This window comes from Colletotrichum higginsianum, chromosome 6 (assembly GCF_001672515.1).
Source record: "Colletotrichum higginsianum IMI 349063 chromosome 6, whole genome shotgun sequence".
NCBI classification, from domain to species: Eukaryota; Fungi; Ascomycota; class Sordariomycetes; order Glomerellales; family Glomerellaceae; genus Colletotrichum; species Colletotrichum higginsianum.
In genome coordinates, this window is record NC_030959.1 from 3,605,540 (window position 1) to 3,630,442 (window position 24,903).

General features: G+C 56.8%; 5 protein-coding genes across 5 annotated transcripts; 3 read left to right on the plus strand and 2 right to left on the minus strand.

The window, feature by feature from the left end:
- Positions 1-595: 595 nt before the first annotated feature.
- Positions 596-5,301, minus strand: CH63R_09439 (Helicase associated domain-containing protein; the record flags this gene model as incomplete). The annotated part of the gene is made up of 5 exons (XM_018304413.1): positions 596-835; positions 913-988; positions 1,066-3,768; positions 3,818-4,502; positions 4,566-5,301. The coding sequence occupies 5 exons, from the start codon at positions 5,299-5,301 to the stop codon at positions 596-598; spliced, it is 4,440 nt and encodes a 1,479-aa protein (XP_018156436.1).
- A 2,049-nt stretch (positions 5,302-7,350) lies between these two features.
- CH63R_09440 (Ribosomal protein L19) lies at positions 7,351-15,605 on the plus strand (the record flags this gene model as incomplete). The annotated part of the gene is made up of 3 exons (XM_018304414.1): positions 7,351-7,504; positions 7,639-14,993; positions 15,057-15,605. The coding sequence occupies 3 exons, from the start codon at positions 7,351-7,353 to the stop codon at positions 15,603-15,605; spliced, it is 8,058 nt and encodes a 2,685-aa protein (XP_018156437.1).
- An 873-nt stretch (positions 15,606-16,478) lies between these two features.
- On the plus strand, positions 16,479-17,460 carry CH63R_09441 (Ribosomal protein L19; the record flags this gene model as incomplete). Its single annotated transcript, XM_018304415.1, has 4 exons — positions 16,479-16,501; positions 16,640-16,909; positions 17,057-17,207; positions 17,302-17,460. The coding sequence occupies 4 exons, from the start codon at positions 16,479-16,481 to the stop codon at positions 17,458-17,460; spliced, it is 603 nt and encodes a 200-aa protein (XP_018156438.1).
- A 1,685-nt stretch (positions 17,461-19,145) lies between these two features.
- On the plus strand, positions 19,146-21,053 carry CH63R_09442 (Serine hydroxymethyltransferase; the record flags this gene model as incomplete). Its single annotated transcript, XM_018304416.1, has 5 exons — positions 19,146-19,277; positions 19,350-19,406; positions 19,545-19,638; positions 19,697-19,834; positions 19,906-21,053. 5 exons carry the CDS (start codon positions 19,146-19,148, stop codon positions 21,051-21,053), a joined length of 1,569 nt encoding a protein of 522 aa, XP_018156439.1.
- Positions 21,054-21,754: 701 nt separating this feature from the next.
- On the minus strand, positions 21,755-24,535 carry CH63R_09443 (Isochorismatase; the record flags this gene model as incomplete). The annotated part of the gene is made up of 1 exon (XM_018304417.1): positions 21,755-24,535. The coding sequence occupies one exon, from the start codon at positions 24,533-24,535 to the stop codon at positions 21,755-21,757; it is 2,781 nt and encodes a 926-aa protein (XP_018156440.1).
- Positions 24,536-24,903: the final 368 nt, after the last annotated feature.

Below are 24,903 nucleotides of genomic sequence, written 5' to 3' on the forward strand. Positions count from 1 at the left end.
AGCTGAACAATGTAGCAGCCGAGCGTTCCGCACACCGTAGAATGATAATGTACCTGTTGCGATACGTCCTCTTGTGGGTTCTATTGCGTAGCTGACTTTTCTATTCTCTGTGTGCATGTTTTGCTATTTGTCTTTCTGTGCGCTATCGGGGACAGGACTGGCATAGAGCATGATACACCGACTGATTTAGGCACTCTCATGCAGAGTTCATCCTGACCCGTCGTCGTCTGCTTGGTTTGCCACTGTGAAAAAGGGGCGTTGAAACCTCATTGCCCCTCGATGGGCTCTCCATCGACCATTTTCGTTTGCCACGACTCTACGGATGGGTTCTCTTGTGCTTAACTAGATCTACATCCTGGATTCTTTATCTGGGCGTTACTCTGGGAATTCAGAGGTGTAACAAGAAATTGTTTCCCCCCCGTGGACGTTGCTTGCCACAACGCAATCGCCAGCATGCGACGCCCAGCCACTCGCCATGAAGCCGCGTGTTCAGAGGGAAACGAAAGGTGGCCCTCGTTCATACGTCAGCTGGCCCCGGCCCATGCATGCCTGAATCAACGGCTCGAGCTCGGGCTTTTCGTCCACTGCTCACACTCTATGCCTTGCTGACGGCTGTGGTCCCGTTTTCCTTATTCGTTTCTTGCGAGAAAATCTTTTGCCAAATCGCCAACCACCGCTCATGCTGTGCCGTCGGCAACTTGCCCGGTTGCTTGAAGGAGCGAGTGAGGAGCTCTCTGAGCCTGGTGCGGAGGACCTTGATGACAAGCATTGTCTTCCAGTCGGGTACGGCAAACCTGCAGCGGTTGCCATCGAGGACGAGAACACCAGCAAACATCTGAGGGACACCAGTCAGCATCTGGAGAGTCGGTGTTCAAAATACAAATGAAACCCGTCTTGTAAGGATCAACTCACGTCAGCTCGTACGTCGCCGCACAGCAGAGCAATGGCAAAAGGATCGGCAGCCGTAGTCTCGTGTGCGTGGTAAACACTGAGCATAGGAAATTAGCGCCTCGTTCGAGCAATGCGACGGGGAACGACGTCTGCCGCGTGATGATGGTATTTTACCTCTTGGACTGCATGATGTGATAGTAGGACAGCCATTTCAGCTCATTATGGCCCTTGTTGACGGAGGATGGATGCAGGGTAATGGACTGGTTGTTGCCGACATTGCGCAAGCCCCGGCTTCCCGGGTTGTCACGAACCAGCAACTTGGGGTAGAAGCTCCACGCGACGACTGCCGTTGTGATGGCGTCGTTCTCACTGTTGATGCTCACGCGTTGGGGGATGTCGAAGAAGTTCTGATGCCGTCTCCCTCTCGAGTTGGCGCCATACCGCAACCGATTGAGGGCTCGTCTCTCGTCGTCAGTCAGCAAGAGGAACCCGGAGTCCGCCACCGAAACCAGGAGCTGGCCCTTGAGGTCTTCTATGTTGGCCAGTGTCTGCTGGCTGAGAAAGTTCTTCCGGCAAAATTGGAAGTCCTTCCCGCCAGAAGCGCTGGTAGACTGGCACACCCGTTTCCACGCGAGATACGCGTTATACACTGTCAACAAATCCGAGTCGCCCCGACGGAACCCCTTGCGTACGAGATCGGCTTGTGCACGCTGCCCAAACGGTGCTGTGAAAGGCGACTTGGACGAGAGGATGGCGGCCACGGTAATAGCCATATCCAAACACTTGAAGATGGCGCCCATCAGGATCAGCTTGCCCAGGAACACATCCAAAGGCAGCCTAGCAAGCTGATTGCCGAGAGGGGTCAGGTCCTCGGCAGGAGTCAGAGCACGAACGTCAATAAGCGCATCCACGGCGCGCCGGATGTTCTTGGCCGAAGGGGGATCTAGTGCCTCGCTGAGTGTCTCCTCGATACCCCCAATCTTGCAAATCTTGACTCGGATGGCCAGGTCCTGGAGCGAAAGGCGCAGCATTTCCGGGGTCTGCTGATCGCTCATAATCGTGTCGTGCCTGTGCTTCGTGAACATGTGGAAGCAAAGTCCCTCCTGAACACGACCGGCTCTTCCGCGTCGCTGCTTGGCGTTTGCGCGGGATATGAAAGTGTCGATGAGTCGGGAGAGCTGTCTCCGCTCATCGAACCTCATCTCGCGATGCTTGCCCGTGTCAATGACACATGTCACGTCAGGGATGGTAATGCCCGTCTCCGCGATGTTGGTCGCCAACACGATCTTTCGCATGCCCGGAGGTGGAACAAGGAAAGCGGCTTCTTGATCCTCAGTCGCAATGGTCGAATGGAGCGGGTAGATGAGCCAGTCGCGGGCAAAAGAAGGGTCTCCGGAAAGGAGGTCGTTGAGCGTTCGAATCTCGGCGATACCGGGCAGGAAGACGAGGATGGCCTTGCTGTAGGCTACATACTCGGAATCAGAAGCGACTTTGCCAATCAGCTGAACGATCAAGTCAAAGTCGATCCGGTACTCATCCATCTGAGCCAATGCGTTTCTGGTCTTGGCGGAATAGGCCGAAAGGTCGGCCCCGGCGATGGACTTGGGCCCTTCGACTTCCGTCGTTTCGACAACATCGTCGTCGAGATCGACCATCTTCTCCTGGGGGGTCTGGCCGACGGTGTAGCCGGTTGCTTCGATTGCATCCTCCAAGTAGCGGACTTGAACAGGGAACGTCCGGCCAGGGACTGTCAACACTGGTGCTCCGCCGAGGTAATTGGAGAATCGCTCGGCATCAACCGTGGCTGACATGAGCACCACCTTTAAGTCCTGGCGTCTCAGCAGAAGCTTCTTCAGGATGATGAGCAGAAAATCGCTGTCGATGGATCTCTCGTGAACCTCGTCGAGAACCAAGTGTGTGACTTCTCGTAGGTCGTTGGAGCCCTCCAGCATTCGCATAACGATACCGGTGGTAGCAAAAACCAGCCGCGTCTCTCGGGAGGTGTTGGCTTCGAGACGAATCGAGTATCCCACCAGGGACCTCGAAGTCCCCAAGTCGTTACGACCCTCGCCAAGCTCCTCGCTAACTCTGCGGGCCAAAGAAATGGCCGAAATTCGCCGCGGCTCGGTGCAGTAAATCTTGCACGCCTTGCCTTGAGCCAGTTGGTGCTCGAGTAGAAAGGCCGGCACCTGGGTGCTTTTCCCACATCCTGTCTCTCCGCAGATAATGACCACTTGTTCTCTGTCGACAGCGTCCGTGACCTGCTGCTTGAAGTTCCACATGGGAAGTTGCATGCGAGACTGGAGCATGGCCTGGTATCTGGGAGTATTGGTCTTCAGGGCCCAAATATTTTGGTAGTACTCGGGTCCGCCAGAGAGCCGCTTAGCAGCCTCCTGAGCGGTTTCGTCTCCCTTGTCGATCTGGTTGCGGGCCGTGCCCCTCCCCTTAAAAGCGCTTTGGAGGATGACACCGTCTTCAAGCTCTTGGTCCTGTCTCTGGCGTACGAGAGCCCGCAGCTCTCTAATAGCTTCCCGGTCCTTGGCATCCAGTCGGCTTTTGCGAGCCTCTGCCAGCTCATCCCACAGCTCACGCCAGACAACGGGCAGCCTCATCCCGACCTTTTCCTCCTTGGACGAGGTGCCAAAGATGTGGAACAAGGCCCAAGTCGCAACATAAGCTTCCGACTGTTTCTTGTCGGGAGTGGCAACCGACTTCATGTTGAAGGTGAAGCCGGACGGGTAGGCGGTAACTTCAACACTGTCATCCTGAGACGGCGGCGGTATCTCCTGAGACTTGGACCATGAAATGGATACAGCATGCCGATTAGCGAACGGTACTTCGGAAATGAGGCGATAGGTAGTCTTGGCCGCAGCATCTCTGTAACTGGGTTAGCTGGGGAGCCTGGAACGAGATGCTAACGACGAACCTTGCCCGGCAGGCTTCCTCCAACGCTCGCATGGGGCTGACGCCAGTCCATTTCCCAAAATCTCGGATGGCTATCTTGACGCCGTCTGCGCCATTCAGAACGGTGGTTGAGTTGCCTGCAGCGTCGACCTCTGTGACAGGAAGATTGGCGAAAAGATCACTGAGGCCGCCATCCTCGTCATCCTCGCCCTGCGCAATAATTTCGGCAGCAATACGCTCGGCCTCATCGTTGATGTCCCCATCGGAGGATGCGGCTGCTTCTTCAGTCTTGTTTTCTGACTCCTTCTCGGCCTCTTCTTGCAACCTTTGCTTCCTTGCAACAGCAGCCTCCTTCTCCAACGCCATCTTTTGAGTTTTCCACTGCTGCTCGGCAGCAAATTTGTCGAACAAAACATCCTTCTCGATTCTGTCAATTTTTGCATGGAGCTTTGCCAGTCTTCCCGCCTCTTCTTCCGCTGCAGGGTCTCCATTCCTTTGCTTCTTCTTGCCCTGCTGGTTCGTTTGGAGTACAAACAACTTGGCCTTCGTTTCTAGGAAGACTGGAACCAGGTCATCCGGTTCAATATCACTATCACAAGTCACGACGGCCTTCTTCTTGGACCTTTGTCCGCCCGTTTGGCGACCACTGGGCTCAGAGGCCCTGGGGGTGGTTGCCCCTGAGGGCAGAGGACTCTCAGCCGGGGTGTCTAGAACATTACGAATTTAGCTCCAGTCATCACACTCGCGCAGGCCGCAAAGTCTAGGCTCACCTAGTTGCCTGGTTCCCTGTTTGCCCCTGCCTTCGTAGTCAGGCAGCTCGTCGCTTGGGCATTCACGGGCCATCCAGTCGAGGGCTTCTTCAAGGCCCCAAAGACTGTCCTTGGCAATCGATGGTATATTGGGAGCAATGTCGAGGATGTGACGCATGACGGCCTGCACGCGCTCTTCGGGGAAGCCAACGCTGGTGAGCGTTTGCTGCAGAGTCCATAACTTGATGGTCATGTCCTCCTCCGGCAACAGCTTTCCACTAGCAACAGTCTCGGTAGAGACGCTGGAGGATGCAAACCGACTCTCAGCTTGGATCAGATCAAGTACTTGATCCATCAACTCTTGAGGCAGCCATTTCCTCGAGTTGACGGTGTCGGCTTGACCCCTGAGAAGGCGGCGGTCGGTCTCTAGCCTCGTCCGCTGGCGTTGGGCATCCCGTTTGGTCTTTTGAGCGTACTTTTCTACCAAAAGCTGCAGCTCGGACTCGTCCAGCTGCATTTCAAATTCCTCGGGGCTCAGTTCGGTCTTGGTAGCCTTGTCACCGGCACCAGCAGACGTAGACTGAGGGTCGGAGGGCGGGCCTGCATCCTGGTTTACGGCGGCGTTGAGAGCGGCCGTGGTGACGGTCTCGGAGCCCTCGGCGGGTTCGGTCCGAGGCTTGGACGATGCGACGGACGTGGTGGCGAAGCCTCTGGCCGGGTTGGCGGCGGGCTTCTTCTTCTTCTTGGCCCCGGCCATGGCTCGCGAGGTGAGAAGAGGAAGATTGCAGGAGGAGGGGATGAGCAAAGAAGAAGAAGACGGCCAGGTCAGTCCGGGCTTGGGTTCAGCGCGAGTCTGCGAAGCCGAGAATACAGTCACCAAGGGCTAGGCTCCTGGGAATGAGGGCAGCAAGCAAAACAAGTGAACAAAGCAGGTTTAGAAACAGGGTAGAAAGGGAAGTGTACTTGGTTTGGTTGATGCGGGAGGGACAGAAACGGGAGCCGAGCCGAGAGGCAAAGGCGGAGACGGGGGGGCGGAAAATGGATGGTTCAGGGACCGGGCAGCGGAAGAGAGTAAACAAGGACACAAGTGGTGGCAGAAAGGCCGAAAACCAGGTTTTGCCCCGTATTCCTGTGTCGGGGGTTAAGTGAGCGACATATAAAGAGTGAGAGAGGTGAGTGAGCAAGACCTTGCGCCCGAAGCAGACGAGCAACGCTGAGAGGTGATTAAAGTACAGCAAGTACGGTGGTGATGGGAGCGACAGGACGGACGGGTGAGTGAGTCCAGCATGCGCGGAGTGATGTCAACGGTGTGGGCTCGGTTCCCAGGCTTGCAGAATGTACACTATGCTATGTATGCGGCCCTCTCCAGGGGTTGGTTGATTGTAAATGCACCGTTGATTTGTGCTGCGAATATCCGGGTAAGGCGAGGCGAGAGGGGGCAAGGCAACGGAGACTAGAGTACCCAAGGTTAGCAGCGCAAGAGCAGAAAGAGACGCTGCACGTATGTAGACTTGAAGCGGCTTGGTACCTGATTTGGAGTGGCCGGTTTGACTGCGTCTGTTGGCTGGGCTCGCTGTGGGTATGGTATGGTATCCGCAATCCAGTTCAATCCAATCCGATCCGAATATTGCAGCAAAAGACTGGAGAAGGAATTCTTTGAGTCAGACCGGGGACGGCGGCGACGGCTGAGTGAGGGAGCTCAGGATCTAGGACTGCATCGAGGCTTCGTTGCATGGTGCTACAGAAGAGAGGAGGGCCCCGGGGCTCCTGGAGTTTGAAAAGAATTGTTTGCAATTGAATTTTTCTAGGGTTCTTTCACGTTGTTGTCCCTGTGTCCGAAAGTGGTTGACCGAATAGAAGAAAGCCAGATGGCAGCATGTGTAAGTTCAGATAAGGTACTAGGTAGTCAGGTAAGGTACCTAGGGAGGTAGGACTAGCTAGGGACCCAGGCTAGGAGTGCCCCGCCATTCCAAGGTGGCAGAGCTGTCATGATACTGACCGCCTACCTATTACGGGGAGGCTATCGACCCCTCCTACCTGCAACGCTGGGCCGCACAACCCTAGAATACAAAGTGTCCTTTCCGCTAAGACGAGGTATTTGCTACCTAGTGCGCCGGATAGCGGATAGTAATCCGCTGTTCAGATAGTCTACAGGTACTGCCATGCTAGCGAGAGGTACTGGAAGATCTCTAGCAGAGGTGTCACGTAGGTAGGTAGCCCCGGGCTGCGTAGGGACTGACCTTTAGTACACGCTGGGCCTCCTCCCGTGTGTTGTCGCTTGAGGTAGGTAGCTCCCGGCAGAATAAAAAAATAAAAAATAGAAGTGGTAAAAACAAGAAGAAAAAAGAGGGATGGTTCCTGGAGGTGCAGACGGCGATTAGATAGAGCACTAAACCCGAAGGCCATGCGTGCCCTGGCGTCAAAAGTACCCAACAAGTGCCCTGGCCGCTGCCTAACATGCCCCCGAAGCCTTAGAATCCATTGACATCTACTTCGAGGTGACCCCTTCCTCTTTGCAAGGTGGTATCCGCATCCGCAACAAATTGTGCGAACAGCACAACTAACGCCAGTACTTCCTCTGTCTCTCGTTCTCGCTCTCAGTTGATATCACCACCACTACCACCATCACCACCACCATACCATTCTCCTTGACTTCTTACCTCCTCCTCCACTCCTCCACTCCTTCACCTTCGCCCCGGTCCGCATACGACGACGACGACGACGACTCTCCTCCCCCGCTTGTCGACCGCATAGCTGGCCGACTTGCCCCCAATGCTATCTTCTGTCCGCCCCCAATCCCGCCAACATGACTGAAGTCGTCGCCAATGGCTCTAGCTCTGGCTCCGGCTCCGGCTATGCCACTCTCGATTTCTCGGCTACCAGATCAGCTCTGACATCGGCCTCCACCGCCATCAGAATAGCCCATCTGCGCACGCTCGAGGATAGGATATCCAACACCGGTATGAACCTTTGCCTGCCACCGTACTCCCTATATCACCCTCCTCTTCTCCGTACTGTCGCGATGCAGCTGCGGCGCACACCCAATCTTCGTCTCTTCCGCCCTGGGTGCTGACACCGTTGCCCTTTGTTACAGACAGCGACCCGGACCCTGCCTGGGCACGCAGGTTCGTCCAGCTGCTCTTCTGGACACACGCCTTCTACACCGACAGACCTTCCCGACTCGCTGTTCAGAAATGTCTGTCTGCCCTTCTTGCCAACGGCCTCGAGCCCGAAGTCCTCTCCGCTTTTGTCGCCGCCGTGCGCGCCGAGTCACAGAAATCCGGAATCGCTGCGAGCAATGCCTTTGTCCTGGTTGAGTGGTGCAGCCTGCTCATGCAGCACCTCGCAAAGACGCCCGAATGGAATAGGCTGGCCCCTCAAGTCCTCCTGAGCGACGCTGATGCTCTGGATAAATGCCTGCTGCCCGCCGCCAAGGGTGGCATGGCGCATTCCGCTATCGTTGTTACCCGCAGAGGACTGCGCAAACTCTTTGCCGCCCACCCAAGCCCCGAGAAGGCCCTCAAGGACGCCGTGCAGCTGTTGACCACCAAGGCCGCCCAACCGTCGGCGAAGAATGCTCCTCTTCTTGGCATCATCGCTGGCGTCAGCTCGAGAACGCCCGCCGTCAAGGCAGCCCTCGAGTCCCAAAAGCCTCAATACTTCGCCTTCTACACCAGGGAGATTATTGGCTCACGGACGGCCCTGCCCAAGCATGTCGCATCGGGTCTGCGCGATTTCTTCCACGACTTTGTCTCTCTCGACGAGCTCGCCAAGGAGGTGATTCCGCCTCTCGAAAAGGGTCTGCTCAGAGCCCCCGAGATTGTCTTGAGTGACGTCCTGATCCCTCTGGTTCGCTCCCTTCCCGAGGAGTATGACCTTTCCCAATTCCTGGCGGGCAACTTGTTGAAGCCTATCCTTTCCAACGTCAAGTCGAGTAACGTTGTGACCCGCACTGGCGCTGTCAAGGCCTTCGGCGTTCTGGCTGCCCAGAGCCGCGATCAACAGGCTCTGGAGAAGGTCTCGGAAGAGATTGTTGCGCCCATCAAGGGCGGAAAGCTGGCATCAGCAGACCACAGGATCCTCCACTGTGAGATGCTCGAGGCTATCCCCCTCTCCAAGACCACCGCCGATAAGATTGCGACAGCATTGGCGGCTGTCTCGGCCAAGGAGGGAAACGAGGCCGCACTCACCGTCGAGACATCGGCACTCGCGAGATCGGCTGGTTATCTGTTGCAGAATGACGCCGAAGTGGCCAAGTCCGTTGTGGATGCATGCGTCAAGGGCATCTCTGACAAAAAGTTCCCAACTCGTCGCGTCTGGCTACTGCGCGTCGGAGAAATATTCAACTCGGCTGCCGGCTTGGGGGATCTCTCTTCGGCCACGGTCAAGTTTGCCGAAGCTATTTTGCCCAAGCTTCTAGATACTTACAATGAAGTCGTCGCAAACCCCTTGACTGCCGCGCAAAACAACCTGACGGTTGGTGCCTTTATTGTTACCACCCTCACCTCTCTATCGCAGCAAAGTGACGTGTCTTCGACCGTCAAGTCGGCACTCGCCAGGGTCTCCGTCCCGGTCCAGTGTCTCGCACTCGAGCCCAAGCCTTCGTTCCTGCTGAACCCTCGTATCTACGGCAAGATCATCGTGGAAGATGAGCTCATTTGGTTCTGTCGAGCACTGTCGGCCGCTGCAGAACACCTGACTGAGAATACCCCCAAGCCGGTCACCGTCGCCTGGGCTGAAGCATTCATCTACGTCATTGGTGCCTCGGTGGTCACCCCCAAGGTCCGACAGATTGCAACGGATAGCCTGTCCCGGGTGTACGCTACCAGACCTGCCCTTGTCTCCCAAGCCGTCGTCGACGGCATTTGGCACTGGCTCGAGACTTTGGAAACCGGCGACAAGGACAGCGCAGCGGTTTTGTCCAAGACTGACAAGACCAATCTGTACTTAGTCCTCCGTGCGATCTGCATCAACCCCAAGGGCCTGAGCGAGCAGGAACAGAGTGCCGTGAGAGACGTCGTGGACAAGCAGCTTTGCTCGCTGCTCGTTCTCGCCCGCCACGAACTCGTGCCCCGAACCAGCTGGATTGAACTCTGCTTGCGTGTGGAGAGGGACCCGGGAGATCTGGCTCGTCAGATCGAGGGCGACCTGCTCCAGGAGATCTCAGACAGAACCTCCATCGACCAACAGTCGGATCTTGTGAAGCAGGCTGCCTGCAACGCCGCAGCCGAGCTCGCTTTCGTTGCCCCAGACTCCATGACTAGTAAGATTGTTGACTTTATCCGAAAAGACCTGGAACCCGAAGAACTGCGAACCATTGGTCCCGTAGAGGCTGCCATTTTCCGAACTCCTGAGGGAACCGCCTTCGTGGATGTCCTCGCGAAAAAGGCACAGACGACTGTACCTGACAAGAACAACAAGGACTACGACATCCTGAAATGGGAGGCCGAGCTGAGGACGCAGCTGGCGCAGAAGAAGGGTCAGCAGAAGAAGCTCACGGCGGAGGAGACAGCCAAGGTCAACGCCCAGCTCAAGAAGGAGGCAGGTATTCGAGAGCAGGTCCGTCGCATCGAAGCAAGATTACTACGCGGCATTGGCATCGTCCAAAGTCTTGCAACCGGCCCTCCAACCGAAGCCTCCCTCTGGATGGGGCCCGCCGTTAAAGCACTTCTGGACGTGATCGACGCCGGCGCCAGCCTTCTTACAGGCGATGCTGCACCCCTTGCCTACCTGGCTTGCTCGGACCGAATCACCAGTCGTTTGGGTCCCATGAGACCCTTTGTCGGAGCGGCAACCCTGCGTGCTCGAGGCGTTACCACACTTTCCGAGGACTACAAACAGGAGCCTGTCGACGAGCTTGTGACCAGAGTGCTCTACCGACTGCGTTTTGCCGGAGAGCAGCGTCCTTTCGACACCGTGTCTCTCATCTACGTCCTTCCCCTAGTCTTCACCGTCCTCGAGAGCGGTGGCTTCGGCTCGTCCCCCGATGACCGAGACGCACAGCTCGTCCTTGCCATTGAGTTCCTGTCCTTCCACACCAATACTTGCGAAGACCTAGCAACTCCTCGGCTGGAGGTCATGTCCTCGTTGATCTTGTCCATGCAACAGTACACTCAGCATTACAAGATCATCAAGGATTGCTTCGCTGACATGTGTCGATGCGTCGCCCCCAACATGACTCCCGAGGAAATCGCGTCTCTGGCCAAGGGAGCCATTGTGCCCCAGGTCAGCGTGCGAACCGCAGTATTGCAAGCCATCAGCTCGGAAGTCGACATGAGCGACTTTGACTTCTCTGACGAGATATGGCTGGCCTGCCACGATGACGTCGAGGAGAACGTCGAGCTTGGCCGCGATATATGGGAGGAGAGCGGCTTCGCGTTGTCTGAAGAGGTCCCGGCCAAGATGCTTCCCTACCTGGACAGCGTTGATGGCCAGCTCCGAAGGGCAGCAGCACGATCCCTGGCCGAGGCTTGCACAGCGCACAAGCTCACTCTCGAGCCGACATTGGAGTCTCTCAAAAACTCGTACACCGAGCTCGCCAAGCCCCGCGTTCCTCAGTTGGACGAGTACGGCATGCCCAAGAAGACCAACCTGGCAGATCCCTGGGAATCGCGGCACGGCATCGGGTCTGCCTTCAGGGAGCTGACCCCCCACATGGCAAAGCAGCAGCTCGATCCTTTCTTCGAGTTCCTCATCGAGAAGGGGCCTCTTGGTGACCAGAACGCAAACGTCCGCAGCGAGATGCTGGATGCCGCCATCCGAGCCATTGATCTTCACGGCAAGGGCATGGTTGAAAAGCTGATGAAGGTGTTTGAGCGCACGCTGGAAGGACCTGACAAGAACACAGAGTCCTCGGACCGTGTCAACGAAGCCGTCATCATCATGTACGGCGCACTCGCCCGCCATCTGAACCCGGGCGACTCCAAACTCCCGGTCGTCATTGACCGCCTGCTGGTAACCCTGAGCACGCCGTCGGAGACGGTGCAGTACGCCATTGCCGAATGCCTGCCGCCGTTGGTGCAGGCGTACGGAGACAAGTCATCAAAATACTTCTCGCAGGTTCTCGAGACGTTGCTGACGTCCAAGAAGTATGCTGAGCAGCGAGGTGCCGCTTACGGCCTGGCTGGACTCGTGCAAGGCCGCGGCATTTCATCACTGAAGGATCAGCGCATCATGATGACACTCAGAGGCGCCATCGAAAACAAAAAGGAAGCAAACCAACGAGAGGCAGCATTCCTCGCATACGAGCTTCTTTCCACCATTCTGGGCCGCCTCTTCGAGCCCTACGTCATCCAGATCGTCCCGCAGCTGCTCACCGGGTTCGGTGACAGCAACGCCAACGTCCGAGACTCGTGCCTGGCGGCGGCAAAGGCCTGCTTTGGCAAGCTCAGCTCGTATGGTGTCAAGAAGATCCTCCCCACCCTGCTGAACGGCCTGGACGACGACCAGTGGCGCAGTAAGAAGGGGGCCTGTGACCTCCTGGGAGCCATGGCCTATCTCGATCCCAACCAGCTGGCCCAGAGCCTGCCGGATATCATCCCGCCCCTCACGGGTGTCCTCAATGACAGTCACAAGGAGGTTCGCTCCGCCGCCAACAAGAGTCTGAAGAGGTTCGGCGAGGTCATAAACAACCCCGAGATCAAGGGCCTCGTCGATATCCTGCTCAAGGCGCTTAGCGACCCGACCAAGTACACGGACGAAGCCTTGGACTCCCTCATCAAGGTTCAATTCGTGCACTACCTGGACGCGCCCTCCTTGGCGCTGGTCACCAGGATCCTGCAGCGCGGCTTGGGCGACCGGTCCAACACCAAGCGCAAGGCGGCACAAGTCATTGGCAGTCTGGCGCATCTTACCGAACGCAAGGATCTTGTCTCACACTTGCCGATCCTCGTCGCAGGACTCAAGCTCGCCATCGTCGACCCGGTCCCCACGACCCGTGCCACGGCTTCCAGGGCTCTGGGATCCCTGGTGGAGAAGCTGGGAGAAGACGCGCTGCCGGATCTCATTCCGGGACTCATGCAAACCCTCAAGGCAGACAACGGCGCCGGAGATCGCCTCGGCTCCGCCCAAGCCCTCAGCGAGGTGCTTGCCGGCCTGGGCACCACCAGACTCGAGGAGACTCTCCCGACCATTCTGCAAAATGTCGAGTCAACCAAGCCGGCGGTTCGCGAGGGCTTCATGTCCCTCTTCATCTTCCTTCCCGTCTGCTTTGGCAACAGCTTTGCAAACTACCTGGGCAGGATCATCCCGCCCATATTGTCTGGTCTTGCCGACGATGTCGAGTCCATCCGCGAGACCGCCCTCCGTGCCGGTCGGCTTCTCGTCAAGAATTTTGCCGTCCGCGCGGTCGATTTGCTGCTTCCCGAACTTGAGCGTGGCTTGGCCGACGACAACTACCGTATCCGACTCAGCTCCGTCGAACTCGTTGGCGACCTCCTCTTCAACCTTACTGGTATTAGCGGCAAGACAGAGGACGGAGACGAGGACGAGGAAAGTGCCAGGGAGGCCGGTGCGTCCCTGCGTGAAGTTCTCGGCGAGGAGAAGAGGAACAAGATCCTTTCGGCCCTCTATGTATGTCGCTGCGATACTGCCAACGCGGTTCGCTCCGCTGCCGTTGCCGTGTGGAAGGCCCTGGTCCCGAGTCCGCGCATTCTCAAGGAGTTGGTGCCGACCCTTACTCAGCTCATCATTCGGCGCCTGGGCAGCTCCAACATGGAACACAAGGTCATTGCCAGCAATGCTCTCGGCGAGTTGATCCGCAAGGCAGGCGACGGCGTCCTGTCCACTCTACTGCCAACTCTCGAGGAAGGGTTGCAGACATCCACGGATACAGACGCGAAGCAGGGTATCTGCCTCGCGCTCAAGGAGCTCATTGCTTCGGCGTCAGAGGAAGCTCTGGAGGACCACGAGAAGACGCTCATCTCCGTCGTCAGGACGGCTCTTACCGACTCGGATGTGGATGTCAGGGAGGCTGCCGCAGAAGCGTTCGACTCGCTCCAAAATATTCTGGGCAAGAAGGCGGTGGACCAGGTGCTCCCCTACCTGCTCAACCTCCTTCGGTCCGACGAAAACGCCGACAACGCGCTGTCGGCCCTGCTCACCCTTCTCACGGAGACGACTCGCTCCAACATTATCCTCCCCAACCTCATTCCCACGCTCATCACCCCTCCCATCTCCGCGTTCAACGCCAAGGCTCTGGCGTCTCTGTCGAGGGTGGCCGGTGCCGCCATGAACCGCCGGCTGCCGAACATCATCAATTCCCTGATGGACAACATCATCAACTGCGAGGACGACGCTCTGACCGAGGATCTCGAGAAATCATTCGATACCGTCATCCTGTCCATCGACGAGTACGACGGGCTTAACACGGTCATGAACGTTCTGCTGCAACTCACAAAGCACGATGACCACCGCAGACGCGCCGCCACCACCCGCCACCTGTGCAAGTTCTTCGCTGCCGGCGACGTGGACTACTCGCGTTACAACCAGGACATTGTCCGGTCTCTTCTCATCTCCTTTGATGACAGAGACCAGGATGTCGTCAAGGGAGCCTGGGCTGCGCTCACTGAGTTCACTAAGAAACTCAAGAAGGAGGAGATGGAGGGCTTGGTCGTCTCAACTAGACAGACTCTGCAACAGGTGGGCGTTGCCGGCGCGAACTTGCCCGGTTTCGAGCTACCCAAGGGTATCAACGCCATCCTGCCGATCTTCCTGCAGGGCCTCATGAACGGCACTCCGGATCAGAGAACACAGGCAGCTCTGGCCATCTCCGACATTGTCGACCGGACGAGCGAAGCGTCGTTGAAGCCGTTCGTCACGCAGATTACAGGTCCTCTCATTCGTGTGGTTTCTGAGAGATCCACCGACGTTAAGTCGGCTATCTTGCTGACTCTTAACAACCTCTTGGAGAAGATGCCTGCGGCTCTCAAGCCGTTCCTGCCACAGCTCCAACGTACTTTTGCCAAGTCTCTTGCGGACACGTCGAGCGAGATCCTGAGGGCGCGCGCTGCCAAGGCATTGGGCACCCTCATCAAGTACACGCCGCGCATAGACCCGCTGATTGCCGAGCTCGTTACGGGCTCCAAGACTTCGGATCCTGGAGTCAAGACGGCCATGCTCACCGCGCTCTACGAAGTCATTAGCAAGGCCGGCGCGAACATGGGCGAGGCGTCACGGACCGCCGTCTTGGGGCTTATTGACATGGACACCGACGAGAGAGATGACGCCATGACGATTACAAATGCCAAGTTGCTCGGAGCGCTGATCAAGAACGTGCCCGAAGAGGTTGCCAACGGACTGCTCAAGAACCGTGTGGTGACGAGCCATTGGAGCCACTCTTCGGCGCTTGCGTTGAACGCCGTTCTCGTCGAGTCCCCCCAAAGCCTACTAGAGAGTCCTCTGGTGGACGACTTGCCCGATATCCTCAGCCAGGGCATGTCGAACAAGAACGTGAGTGCTGCCGTCTCGGCGTAATAACCAGGGTGACATATCGCTAACACAGCACACGCATAGCCTTACATCGCCGACAACGTTATTCTGGCCACGGGCAAGTATCTTCTTTCCGAGTCTACCAAGACTTTCGAGACAAACAAGAAGATGTTCGAGGCGCTCGCCAATGTCATTCAACCCGGGAACTCTACTGACTCCCGTCGACTCGCTTTGGTCATTGTCCGAACCATGAGCCGCATAAACATGGACATGGTTAGGCCGCATGTCGCTGCTCTCGCGGGCCCCGTCTTTGCCAGTGTCAGGGACCCCGTCATCCCTGTCAAGCTAGCGGCGGAAGCTGCTTTTGTGGCCCTTTTCAACGTCGTGGACGATGAGACTAGAGTGTTTGACAAGTACGTCGAAGGTGCCAACCTGCCACCGAACACCAAGAGGAGCATGCAGGACTACTTCAAGCGCGTAACGATGCGACTGGGCGCGCAAGCACGGGAGCGTAGAGAGGCAGAGGGTGGCCAGGGAGGCTTGGGTCTGTCAAACGATGAGGTTGAGGACGAAAGGGAGATTTGGAGCGTGGGCAAGGTCGACGTGGGCGAAGACGTATTTGGCAAGGAGTGATCAGACAAACCAGATGGATGAATCTTTGGCGGCGGACGAGGGTGTGGGGGATTGGTTGATTTGAAGTTACAAAAGTTTACATTGATCAGACTTGTAATGTCACACGCAAGAAGCAGTGGTTTAGCTGCCGCCGCGGTATGAGCCAACACACTGAGAGAGATGTTTGATATGAAGGTGCGTTGTTACGGGCTTCCTTCTCTTCTCTTCCTCACTTCAGGAACTGGGCAGCGGCGATAGTAAGGGGGGACAGGCAATAAAATGGACTTGGGGGACAATGAGAAGAAGCAGTACTGGTACTTTAGACCGATCACGGCCCTAGCGGCATGCGCCCACAGCGTGCCGCCCGTGAAAAAGCCAACTCATGCACGACTGATGGTCGCCATCGACAGTCCGTCGTACCTAATTACCTGAGGCATTCAGATGGTCGGTGGTATTACAGACCTGCTGGTCGTTCGAAAGGGATGGGATGGCTGCGATTCGCTTTCATGGCCAACAGCAGGCGTTCAGGTTCCAGGTACACAGGCACAGGCCTCACGCTACTAAAAAGGGCCTGTGTCGCCTCCATCACGTGACACAATGCTGCTAAAGGTGTGTCTTTGAATTTTTTCCGGGCTCGCTTACCCATCGCCCCACTTCTTCCACACAACTGAAGGAAGCCCCGAGTTTGCTCACACCTTCACCTTTCTGAAAATTGGCCTCCCGTCCACCCCTCTGGAAATTTCAACACCTCGACTCCCCCGGTAGGTACGACCATCGACTAGGACAGCAATCAAGATGTAAGTTATCACGATCCGAGCACCAGACCACATTCCATACCGATCCCAATGCGATTTGCATCGTTTCCCCGCGCCGGGCACATCGATTTGATGGACGATGCGATGCCCTGGACACGCGGGGTGAACAGGGGCTACTGAGAAAGAAAACCCGACGACGACGGCATCTAGCACTGGAAGAGGGGGAACGGCCAAGGGCCTTTTGTTTTTTCACATCGTGATGGGAGACGCAAGAGACTGATACGATTGCTTCCTTTACAGGGTCAATCTGCGAACTCAGAAGCGCCTGGCCGCGTCGGTCATTGGCTGCGGCCAGCGCAAGATCTGGCTCGACCCCAACGAGGTCAACGAGATCTCCAACGCCAACTCTCGCCAGACCATCCGCAAGCTCGTCGCCGATGGCCTCATCATCCGCAAGCCCGTTACCATGCACTCGAGATCCCGCGCTCGCGAGCTGAACCTCGCTCGCCGCGACGGTCGCCACCGTGGCTTCGGTAAGCGCAAGGGTACCGCCGAGGCTCGTATGCCCAGGTTCGTCAACACCGATTCCTGCGGCCGGTGCTGTCATCGAGGGGTTGTATGTGCGGGTATCGACCGACACCACCACAAACACAAACAACCGAGATTGACAGACCGGCCCATTACAACTGGATATGCCCGTGCTGACTTCCGGTGAAGCCAAGTCCTCTGGATGCGCCGCCTCCGCGTCCTCCGCCGTCTCCTGGTCAAGTACCGCGCCTCCGGCAAGATCGACAAGCACCTCTACCACGAGCTCTACCACTCCAGCAAGGGTAACGCCTTCAAGCACAAGCGTGCTCTCGTTGAGCACGTAAGTTATACCCCCTTGGACTTGGGGGAGACGATCCCGAAGCAGCAAGATGAGCTTCGAGAAGAGCGTTGGGCTGACATCACGGCTTGTACAGATCCACCGTGCCAAGGCCGAGAAGGCCCGCGAGAAGGCCCTCAAGGACGAGATGGACGCCAAGCGTGCGAAGACCAAGGCCGCTCGCGAGCGCAAGTTGGAGAGAGTGGCGGCGAAGAGGAACGCTCTGTTGGGCGAGGGCGAGGAGGAGGCCAAATAGATGATCACGATCGATCTCGGTCCTTAGGCGGCTGCATTCGGAGTCATCGGGTTGGGTCTTCTTTTTTTACGTCCTACTGTCCCTATTGTCGCAGCAGGGCTTTGGCATGTAGCATTGAAAAATGGAAATCGATGACATGGCAAATAACGGGCACGAAAAATGAGCAGCAGCAATTCTTACACGGTTCTTTCTTTACCTGCAGTCGTTTTCTATGTGATGATTCGGCACCATGTCCGATCAAAGATACCCCTACACCACCCAACACAGTCGCCTTCATTTTCCCTTCTCATTTCATTGCCATTCTCAACAGCAGATAGCAGAGGCACACGACCCTACGGGGTAAGCGTCATACATCATTTCAATTATCAACCGTTAGCGACACATCAAACCACTTTCGGTTGTCTGGTAGATGGCGGACCGCGCCACGCTGGAAATAACATCGCGACAATGTTTACCGGAACCCCTTTTTTGATTGTTTCTCTCATGGAGGCGGTTGAAGAATATGTTTCTGGCTGGGATTCTAATGAATTTGGAATCTAACGAAGGCCAGTCGGTCTACATCATTGGGCGTGTTCGCCAACCCCGTTACAACCTCATGCAAACCCGAACGATGTTTTTTTGTGGACGATGGTCAGGGTCATCTTGCAGCTACATCCACGATTTCACAGGTGAAGTGCTCTAAGATGCCTTGTACGATGCTCCACACGCAGCTGGATACATTTTCGAAGGGTTTTCGGGGAAACCCCAAAGGCACTTGCCATACCATCCCAACCTCTTCGGGCATCTACTTGCTCATCTCATTGAGGTCATAGCCAGTTGCTACGTATTCAGGGAATAGAATAGGAAGGGAGAGTTGTAAAAAGAATATTTCAAAACACAACGATGGATTGGATCGGATTGTTTCAAATTGTCCCGCTTAAGGTGGTGAGGTGTGCCAGGACATTTCATCATGCACCCGCGAAAGCGGAAGAGCTGATGTGAGAAGAACGCGTGCTCGTCATCTCCAATTTAGTTGTGTAGAGAAGAGAAGAAGAAGAAAACGAGGGCTTTGGTCCGCGTCGCGGCCTTGAAAAAGGGCTGAGATGGAGAGTGGAGCTGCGGGAGGGGGCCGAGGGCCCGTGCCCCGATCGCGACCTTGGTGCCTTAGGCAAGACGAACGCCGATGAGGTAAAGATTAGAACGGCGGAGAGATAGAAGCGAAAGGGATACGGATAGTTGTCTCGATAAGCCTGTCCCTATCTACCCCGGTAAGTGCCCGGGTAGAGAGAGTATCTGTACAGTGCGAGGATCGGAAGTTGAGCCGAGACCGCCGAATACAACGCGGTTCGAGCATCTCGGCCGCTGCACCGCTCTGTTCTCTCGGGTCAGATTCCGCCTGCTACCTACCCCGGGGGGGTCCTTATGTACCGCCCTCCCCCGCCACCAGTGAACGCCTGCCGCCACTACATCATGGTCTTGTTACAGCTGGGGTAATTGGTTCAAGATAGGTACGCACGTTGCTGTTGTAAGCTCCGTCTCTGAGGTGTGCGATCGTCCTTCCAATCCGGCCCCCAACCGCCTCAACTTTCCAGTTCCCGACATTGCACCTCAACTTAATCGCCTTTTCCCTCCGTCAGTTCCTACAACGACCACGCGATTGACCAACTGACCCGTTCTGCTTTCAGGTCTCCCGTCACGTCGTCGCCATGTCTCTTTCGGTATTCCAAGGCACAACTCGTGCATTCCGCTCCCTGCCCAAAGGGGCAGCTCTTCCCTACGCAGCTGCAGGTGGCGTGAGGAGGCTGATCTCGACAAAAAGCTTGGAGGGCCAGCAACAGGTGCGCACCGCTGCTCAATTGCTTCTTGGATAGTGCGGCCTCCTGTTATGTACTGACTATTGGCAATTCTAGCTCTTGTCTGCCAAACTCCAACAAGCCGATCCCGCCGTCTACGACATCATTGAGAAGGTACAACTCCACCTCGGCCGACCCTCCTCTCGCCGACCGGCGATATGCTCGACCCCAATGTCAACCCGTGCACCCTATGCTACGCAAGACCGATCGCTCTCGGATTGAACTTGGTCACTGACATGTACCGGCTCGTAGGAGAAAACCAGACAAAAGCACTTCATCAACCTCATCCCTTCCGAGAACTTTACTTCACAGGCCGTCCTCGATGCCTTGGGTAGTGTTATGCAAAGTAGGCGCATCTCCCACCAGGCACTGGCCAACACCTGGAAGCTAACACAGTTTCCTAGACAAGTACTCCGAGGGTTATCCCGGCGCGAGATACTACGGCGGAAACGAGTTCATCGATCAGTCAGAGCGTCTCTGCCAGCAGCGAGCTCTCGAAACATTCGGCCTCGATGCGAAGCAATGGGGTGTCAACGTTCAAGGTATGCGTTTCTTTGCTTTTCACCGCCGCGCAAGCAGTGCTGCTCTCGAACCATTGCTAATGATGCCGTAGCTCTATCCGGCGCTCCGGCCAACTTGTACGTCTATTCTGCCTTGATGGACACTCACGACCGTCTTATGGGGTTGGACCTCCCTCACGGCGGGCACTTGTCACATGGTTACCAGACCCCGACCAAGAAGATCTCTGCCATTTCAAAGTACTTTGAGACGGTTCCCTACAGACTCGATGAGGCCACCGGCCAGATCGACTACAACAAGCTGGAGGAGCTGGCCACGCTCTACAGACCCAAGATCATTGTTGCGGGAGCTAGCGCCTACAGCAGGTTGATCGACTACAAGCGCATGCGCGAGATTTGTGACAAGACCAACGCCTACCTCGTCGCCGATATGGCCCACATCTCGGGTCTGGTTGCTGCCAAGGTTATGCCGGGCCCCTTCGCCTACGCCGATATCGTTACCACCACGAGCCACAAGAGCTTGCGAGGACCCCGTGGCGCCATGATCTTCTTCCGTAAGGGCGTACGCCGGCAGAACGCCAAGAAGGAGGACGAAATGTACAACCTCGAAGGACCTATTAACGCCTCCGTCTTTCCCGGCCACCAGGGAGGCCCCCATAATCACACAATCACCGCATTGGCTGTCGCTTTGAAGCAAGCTCAGGCTCCCGAGTTCCGCGCCTACCAAACGCAGGTCCTCGCCAACGCCAAGGCGCTGTCCCAGAGGTTGGGCGCCCCCAAGGAGAAGGGAGGCTTGGGATACAGTATCGTGTCCGGAGGCACCGACAACCACCTTATCCTGGCGGATCTGAAGCCCCAGGGCATTGACGGTAGCCGTGTCGAGCGTGTGCTGGAGCTCGTCGGCGTTGCTGCCAACAAGAACACGGTCCCTGGCGACAAGTCGGCGCTGGTGCCCGGTGGACTGCGCATCGGTACCCCCGCCATGACGACAAGGGGTTTCACCGAGGAGGACTTCGGCCGCGTGGCCGACATCATTGACCGCGCCGTCACCATTGCCGTCCGGGTCAACAAGAGCGCCAAGAAGGCGGCCGAGGAGAAGGGAGAGAAGAAGCCCGGCCTGTTGAGACACTACATGGAGCATCTCGGTGACGGAGAGAATGACCCTGAGATTGTCCAGCTGAGGTCCGAGGTGGCCGACTGGGTGGGTACCTACCCGCTGCCTTGGGATGTTCACTCTTCTTGAGCGGTGAGGTGAGAGGGCGTACTATAAGGAATTGACGGACACGGAACACTCATCCTTAGGGGTTATCAAACGAGGGTTTTGGTCCCTCAACGGCGTTTAAAGGGACTTATACGTTACCAGGCTATGCGAGAGGGGTTCATACCTTTATCATCTCAGCCTTATACTGTCATTTTATATTACGATCACGGATTCTTTCTACAAGTCCCGTCATGCATGTACCACTGGGGGAGGGACCATTACACATCTAGGCACCATCCACCAACAAAACTTGACCATACTCAACGAAATGGAAAAATGGGAAATTTTACAAACCCGAATTAGCCCGCTTAGCATGCTCTGATGAGGATTATGTGGAGCTAGCCATTGAGTATTTGTACACATGTCGGCAGATGCTGATGTATTCCCACCTGGGAGGGGGGGCAAAAATGGCTTGCGACTGATGACATGGCAAGTTAATTCAGCCCTCACATTACCAATGTCGACCTCTTCCCATGCGCTGACTCAATGCGTCCATCTCAATCAAAAACAATCTCCCTGCGCCGACTTGCCAAAAGCTCCAGGGAGTTATTCAAAGGGTATCACGAAAATAGCCCTCTCGCTCCGACCTTTTCCCAACCAGGGTTACTTGTCTTCCCTCTTTCTCCTCCAGACCTCGCATGCCACATCTCACAATGCCACCATGACATAGCGACTCTCGAGATCTAGGTCTGCTTGGCATCCGTACTCTCGGGCTGCTTCGCGCCAAGAACCTTGAGAGCGGATTCCCTGGCTTTAATCTTTTCGTAGTACTCCTTCAGCTTTCGGGTCGCATCCAGCGCCTCGGGATCAGATTCCGTTACAATGGCGTGGAGCACCGGCCAGACGGCAAAGTCCGCCAGCGAGAAGTTCGGCCCCGCGATCGAGTCCGCCTCGGCAGCGTACCCCTCCCAGATGGCCAGCTCCCGCTTCAACGGTTTGAGGTCGCGCGTATTGTCGCCGCCGTTGAGTTCCAGCCGGCGCCACTTGTCGAGAAGGGAGACGCCTTGCTGGAAGCGGGTCAAGACCCGCGCGGTGTCGGGCTTCGATCTGTCCGTCGCACCAGTAGTCTTGCCCGGGCCATACACTGCATCAAGGTACAGCATGATGGCTAGTTCGCCCTGCACCGTCGACTTTGCTACGTCGTTGTCGACGAACCTGATTGGCAAAGACTCGGGCGCGGCGGTGGCACCATTGGCGCCTGGGTCGCCATCATTCAACTGGAATGACGGCGACATGCTGCCCTTGGCGTAGGTGACACCATACTCGGCCAGCATCAAGGCGATGCGCATGTTGACGACGGGGTCAGACGAAACGCAGAGACGGGGAGAGTTGCTCATGTGGAGCACGTCGAAGCCCTTGCCATAGTACTTTTCCCAGTCAAACTCGGTCGAGTGGTTCTCTGTGCCAAAGGCTTGGAGCATACCCACGGCCTCGGGACTCTGGCCGTTGATAACACGGTGGGCCTTCTGTCTCGTCTTGCCGGTGGCGCCCTGGCCCCAGATCAATGTGCTATCCCGATCCAAGAACGTGCCGATCTGCCTGAAGGTGAGAGAGATGCGCCCGCCGGAGAAGGCCAGCTCTGGTTCGGTCTTGTCCCGTTCCGCCCTTTTGTCCTGCCGAATGGCGTGCAGCCAGCGCATGTTGGTCACCAGACCCATGCGGCAGAGTGAGTTGTGCGGCAGCTTCGCGCGAGAGGTTTTGCGCTGCTTCGAGTCCTCCGCAAACGGCGATTCAGTGCTAGACGAGTCCCTTTCTCGCCTCTTGGTCCTGAACACCATGGTCCGCTCGGCTCCCAGGCTGACGTTGGCTATGAACGAGCCCTTGACGATGTCCAGGGTCTTGTCGCTATGCTCGGATATGTAGTCCGTGCCGTCGCGGTAGAACTGGATCAGAGCGTGGTTCAGCGGGTGGCCGAGTTGTTTCTCGACCTCGGCCTTGATCTTCCGGACAGTCGGCGAGAAATCGAGGAGAGGCGGCGACTCGTCGGATGGGTGTCGGTAGACCGGCACACTCCCGTCCTCTGCCACCTCGCCCTGGACAGCCACCAGGCGCGGGACCTCACCGCCCTGGTGTGACATTCTCTGCCAAAGAACCTCGTCTCTCACCTTCTCAAAGATGTTCTCGGCTAAGGGGTCAGGGAGGAGGTTGTGAATGACCGTTGTGTCGCCCTCACAGAGGGGTCCGGTGACCTGCGGGGAGGGTTCCTTCGCATTGGCTTGGCCGTCCATGGCCGCCTGCTTTTCAGCCTGCTCAAGCTTGGAGTCTGGTTTCGCCGACTTCGGCTTCGGCTTTGATACTGTCTCGGGCTCGGGCTTGGTCTCAGCCTCGGCATCGGGCGTCAGGTCCGGTTCGAGTTCGAGGCCGGATGCAGACAATGCCTTGAGAGTACGGGTTTCCTTTCGGTGACCCGTCTCTGTTCTGTTCGACGAACTAAACTTCGGAACCGCCTTGCCCGATTGTTTGCCCGAAGCCCCTTTGCAGGGTGACTCGCTGACGGCTGGATCAACCTCCAAAGGATCGGACACGATAGACTCGGAATCGCCCATAATGTTGCGGGACCACGAGTTGGACGGGCCACCTCCCGAACTCCCGAGTGAGAGTTTTGACAGCTGCTTCTCGAGTGTCGCTTTGTATGCATCAGCCGAGGGAGGCACTTTGCCATCGCCAGCCTCCGCGACCCTTTTGGGCACGACAGGGGATAGTGAGGCGGATGTTGGAGTAGACTCCCGGCCGGTCTTGGGCTGCAAGCTCTCAATGACGGTCTCGCTGTCTTCGAACTTGCAACCAGTCACGTCGACAAGGCTCCGTGTGGCACTGGTGTGGCGCATGTCGGAACGGAAACCGCAGCAGTCCTCGACCAGGGTGATGGAGTGCCCGAACTTGGCGGCGTCCATGGCCGTGGCGTACACGCCTATGTTGGCGAGGGAGCCACAGATGTAGAGCTCGTGCACAAACTTGACGCGCAGGATTTGCAGTAACTGGCCTGAGGTGAAGGCCGAGTAATGCGATTTGACGAAGGTGACGTCCCTCTTACCTATGACTTCCTTGATGGCGTCCGGGAAATCAGCGCCGCGGGTTGCGGGGCGAACGATGGCAGGGCCGGGCTGGCTTAGAAAGGCTTCGGGGTCGGCATCCGAGGTTTCTTCGGGCTCCGGCTGTTTGGATGCGCCTTTAGGCCTCTTCCTCTCACGCGACTTAAGGGCCTGGGGTTTCGGCAGGGCATCGGTGGCCCAGATCTGCTCGTCGGCAGCGGGGCGGAACTTGTCGAACTCAGTGCGTACCCAGATGACGTCGCCCACCGTGCGAAAGGCCTTGACCAGCTCGACGGTTCGGGCCACAAGGTCTTCGTGGTCGGTGACGGGGAGGACGCCGTCGGCGGACAAGAAGTCGTTCTGGAAATCGACTACCAGCAGACCCTTGCGGGTGGGCAGCGTGGGAATGGCGCTCACGTCGAAGGGAAACATGTCGGTGGGAGTCGAGGCAAATGGCGACGGAGGGAGAGGTGACCCAAGGTCTTGGGGCTTGCTGGCGTCGCTCAAGCTTCAACAACTTACCTCACTTGGACGACGGCAAGAGATAAAACATGTAACGAGTGAGATGCAGTCGGAGTAATTATACAGTCAGTGAGAAAGTGGGTTGTTTCCACCAAGTCACCGGGTGTAAAAAGATGGTGAAGATATCCAACGGCGCAGGGAGGTTGTTACACGTATTGAGGATGTGACCAACAACAAAACACGAGTATGTGACAATGTATAGTGTGTATGCATATATGCAGAAGACGATCAAGGGGGGACGACGGGGGGGGGGGGGGCAGTCAAACCTGAACATGAAA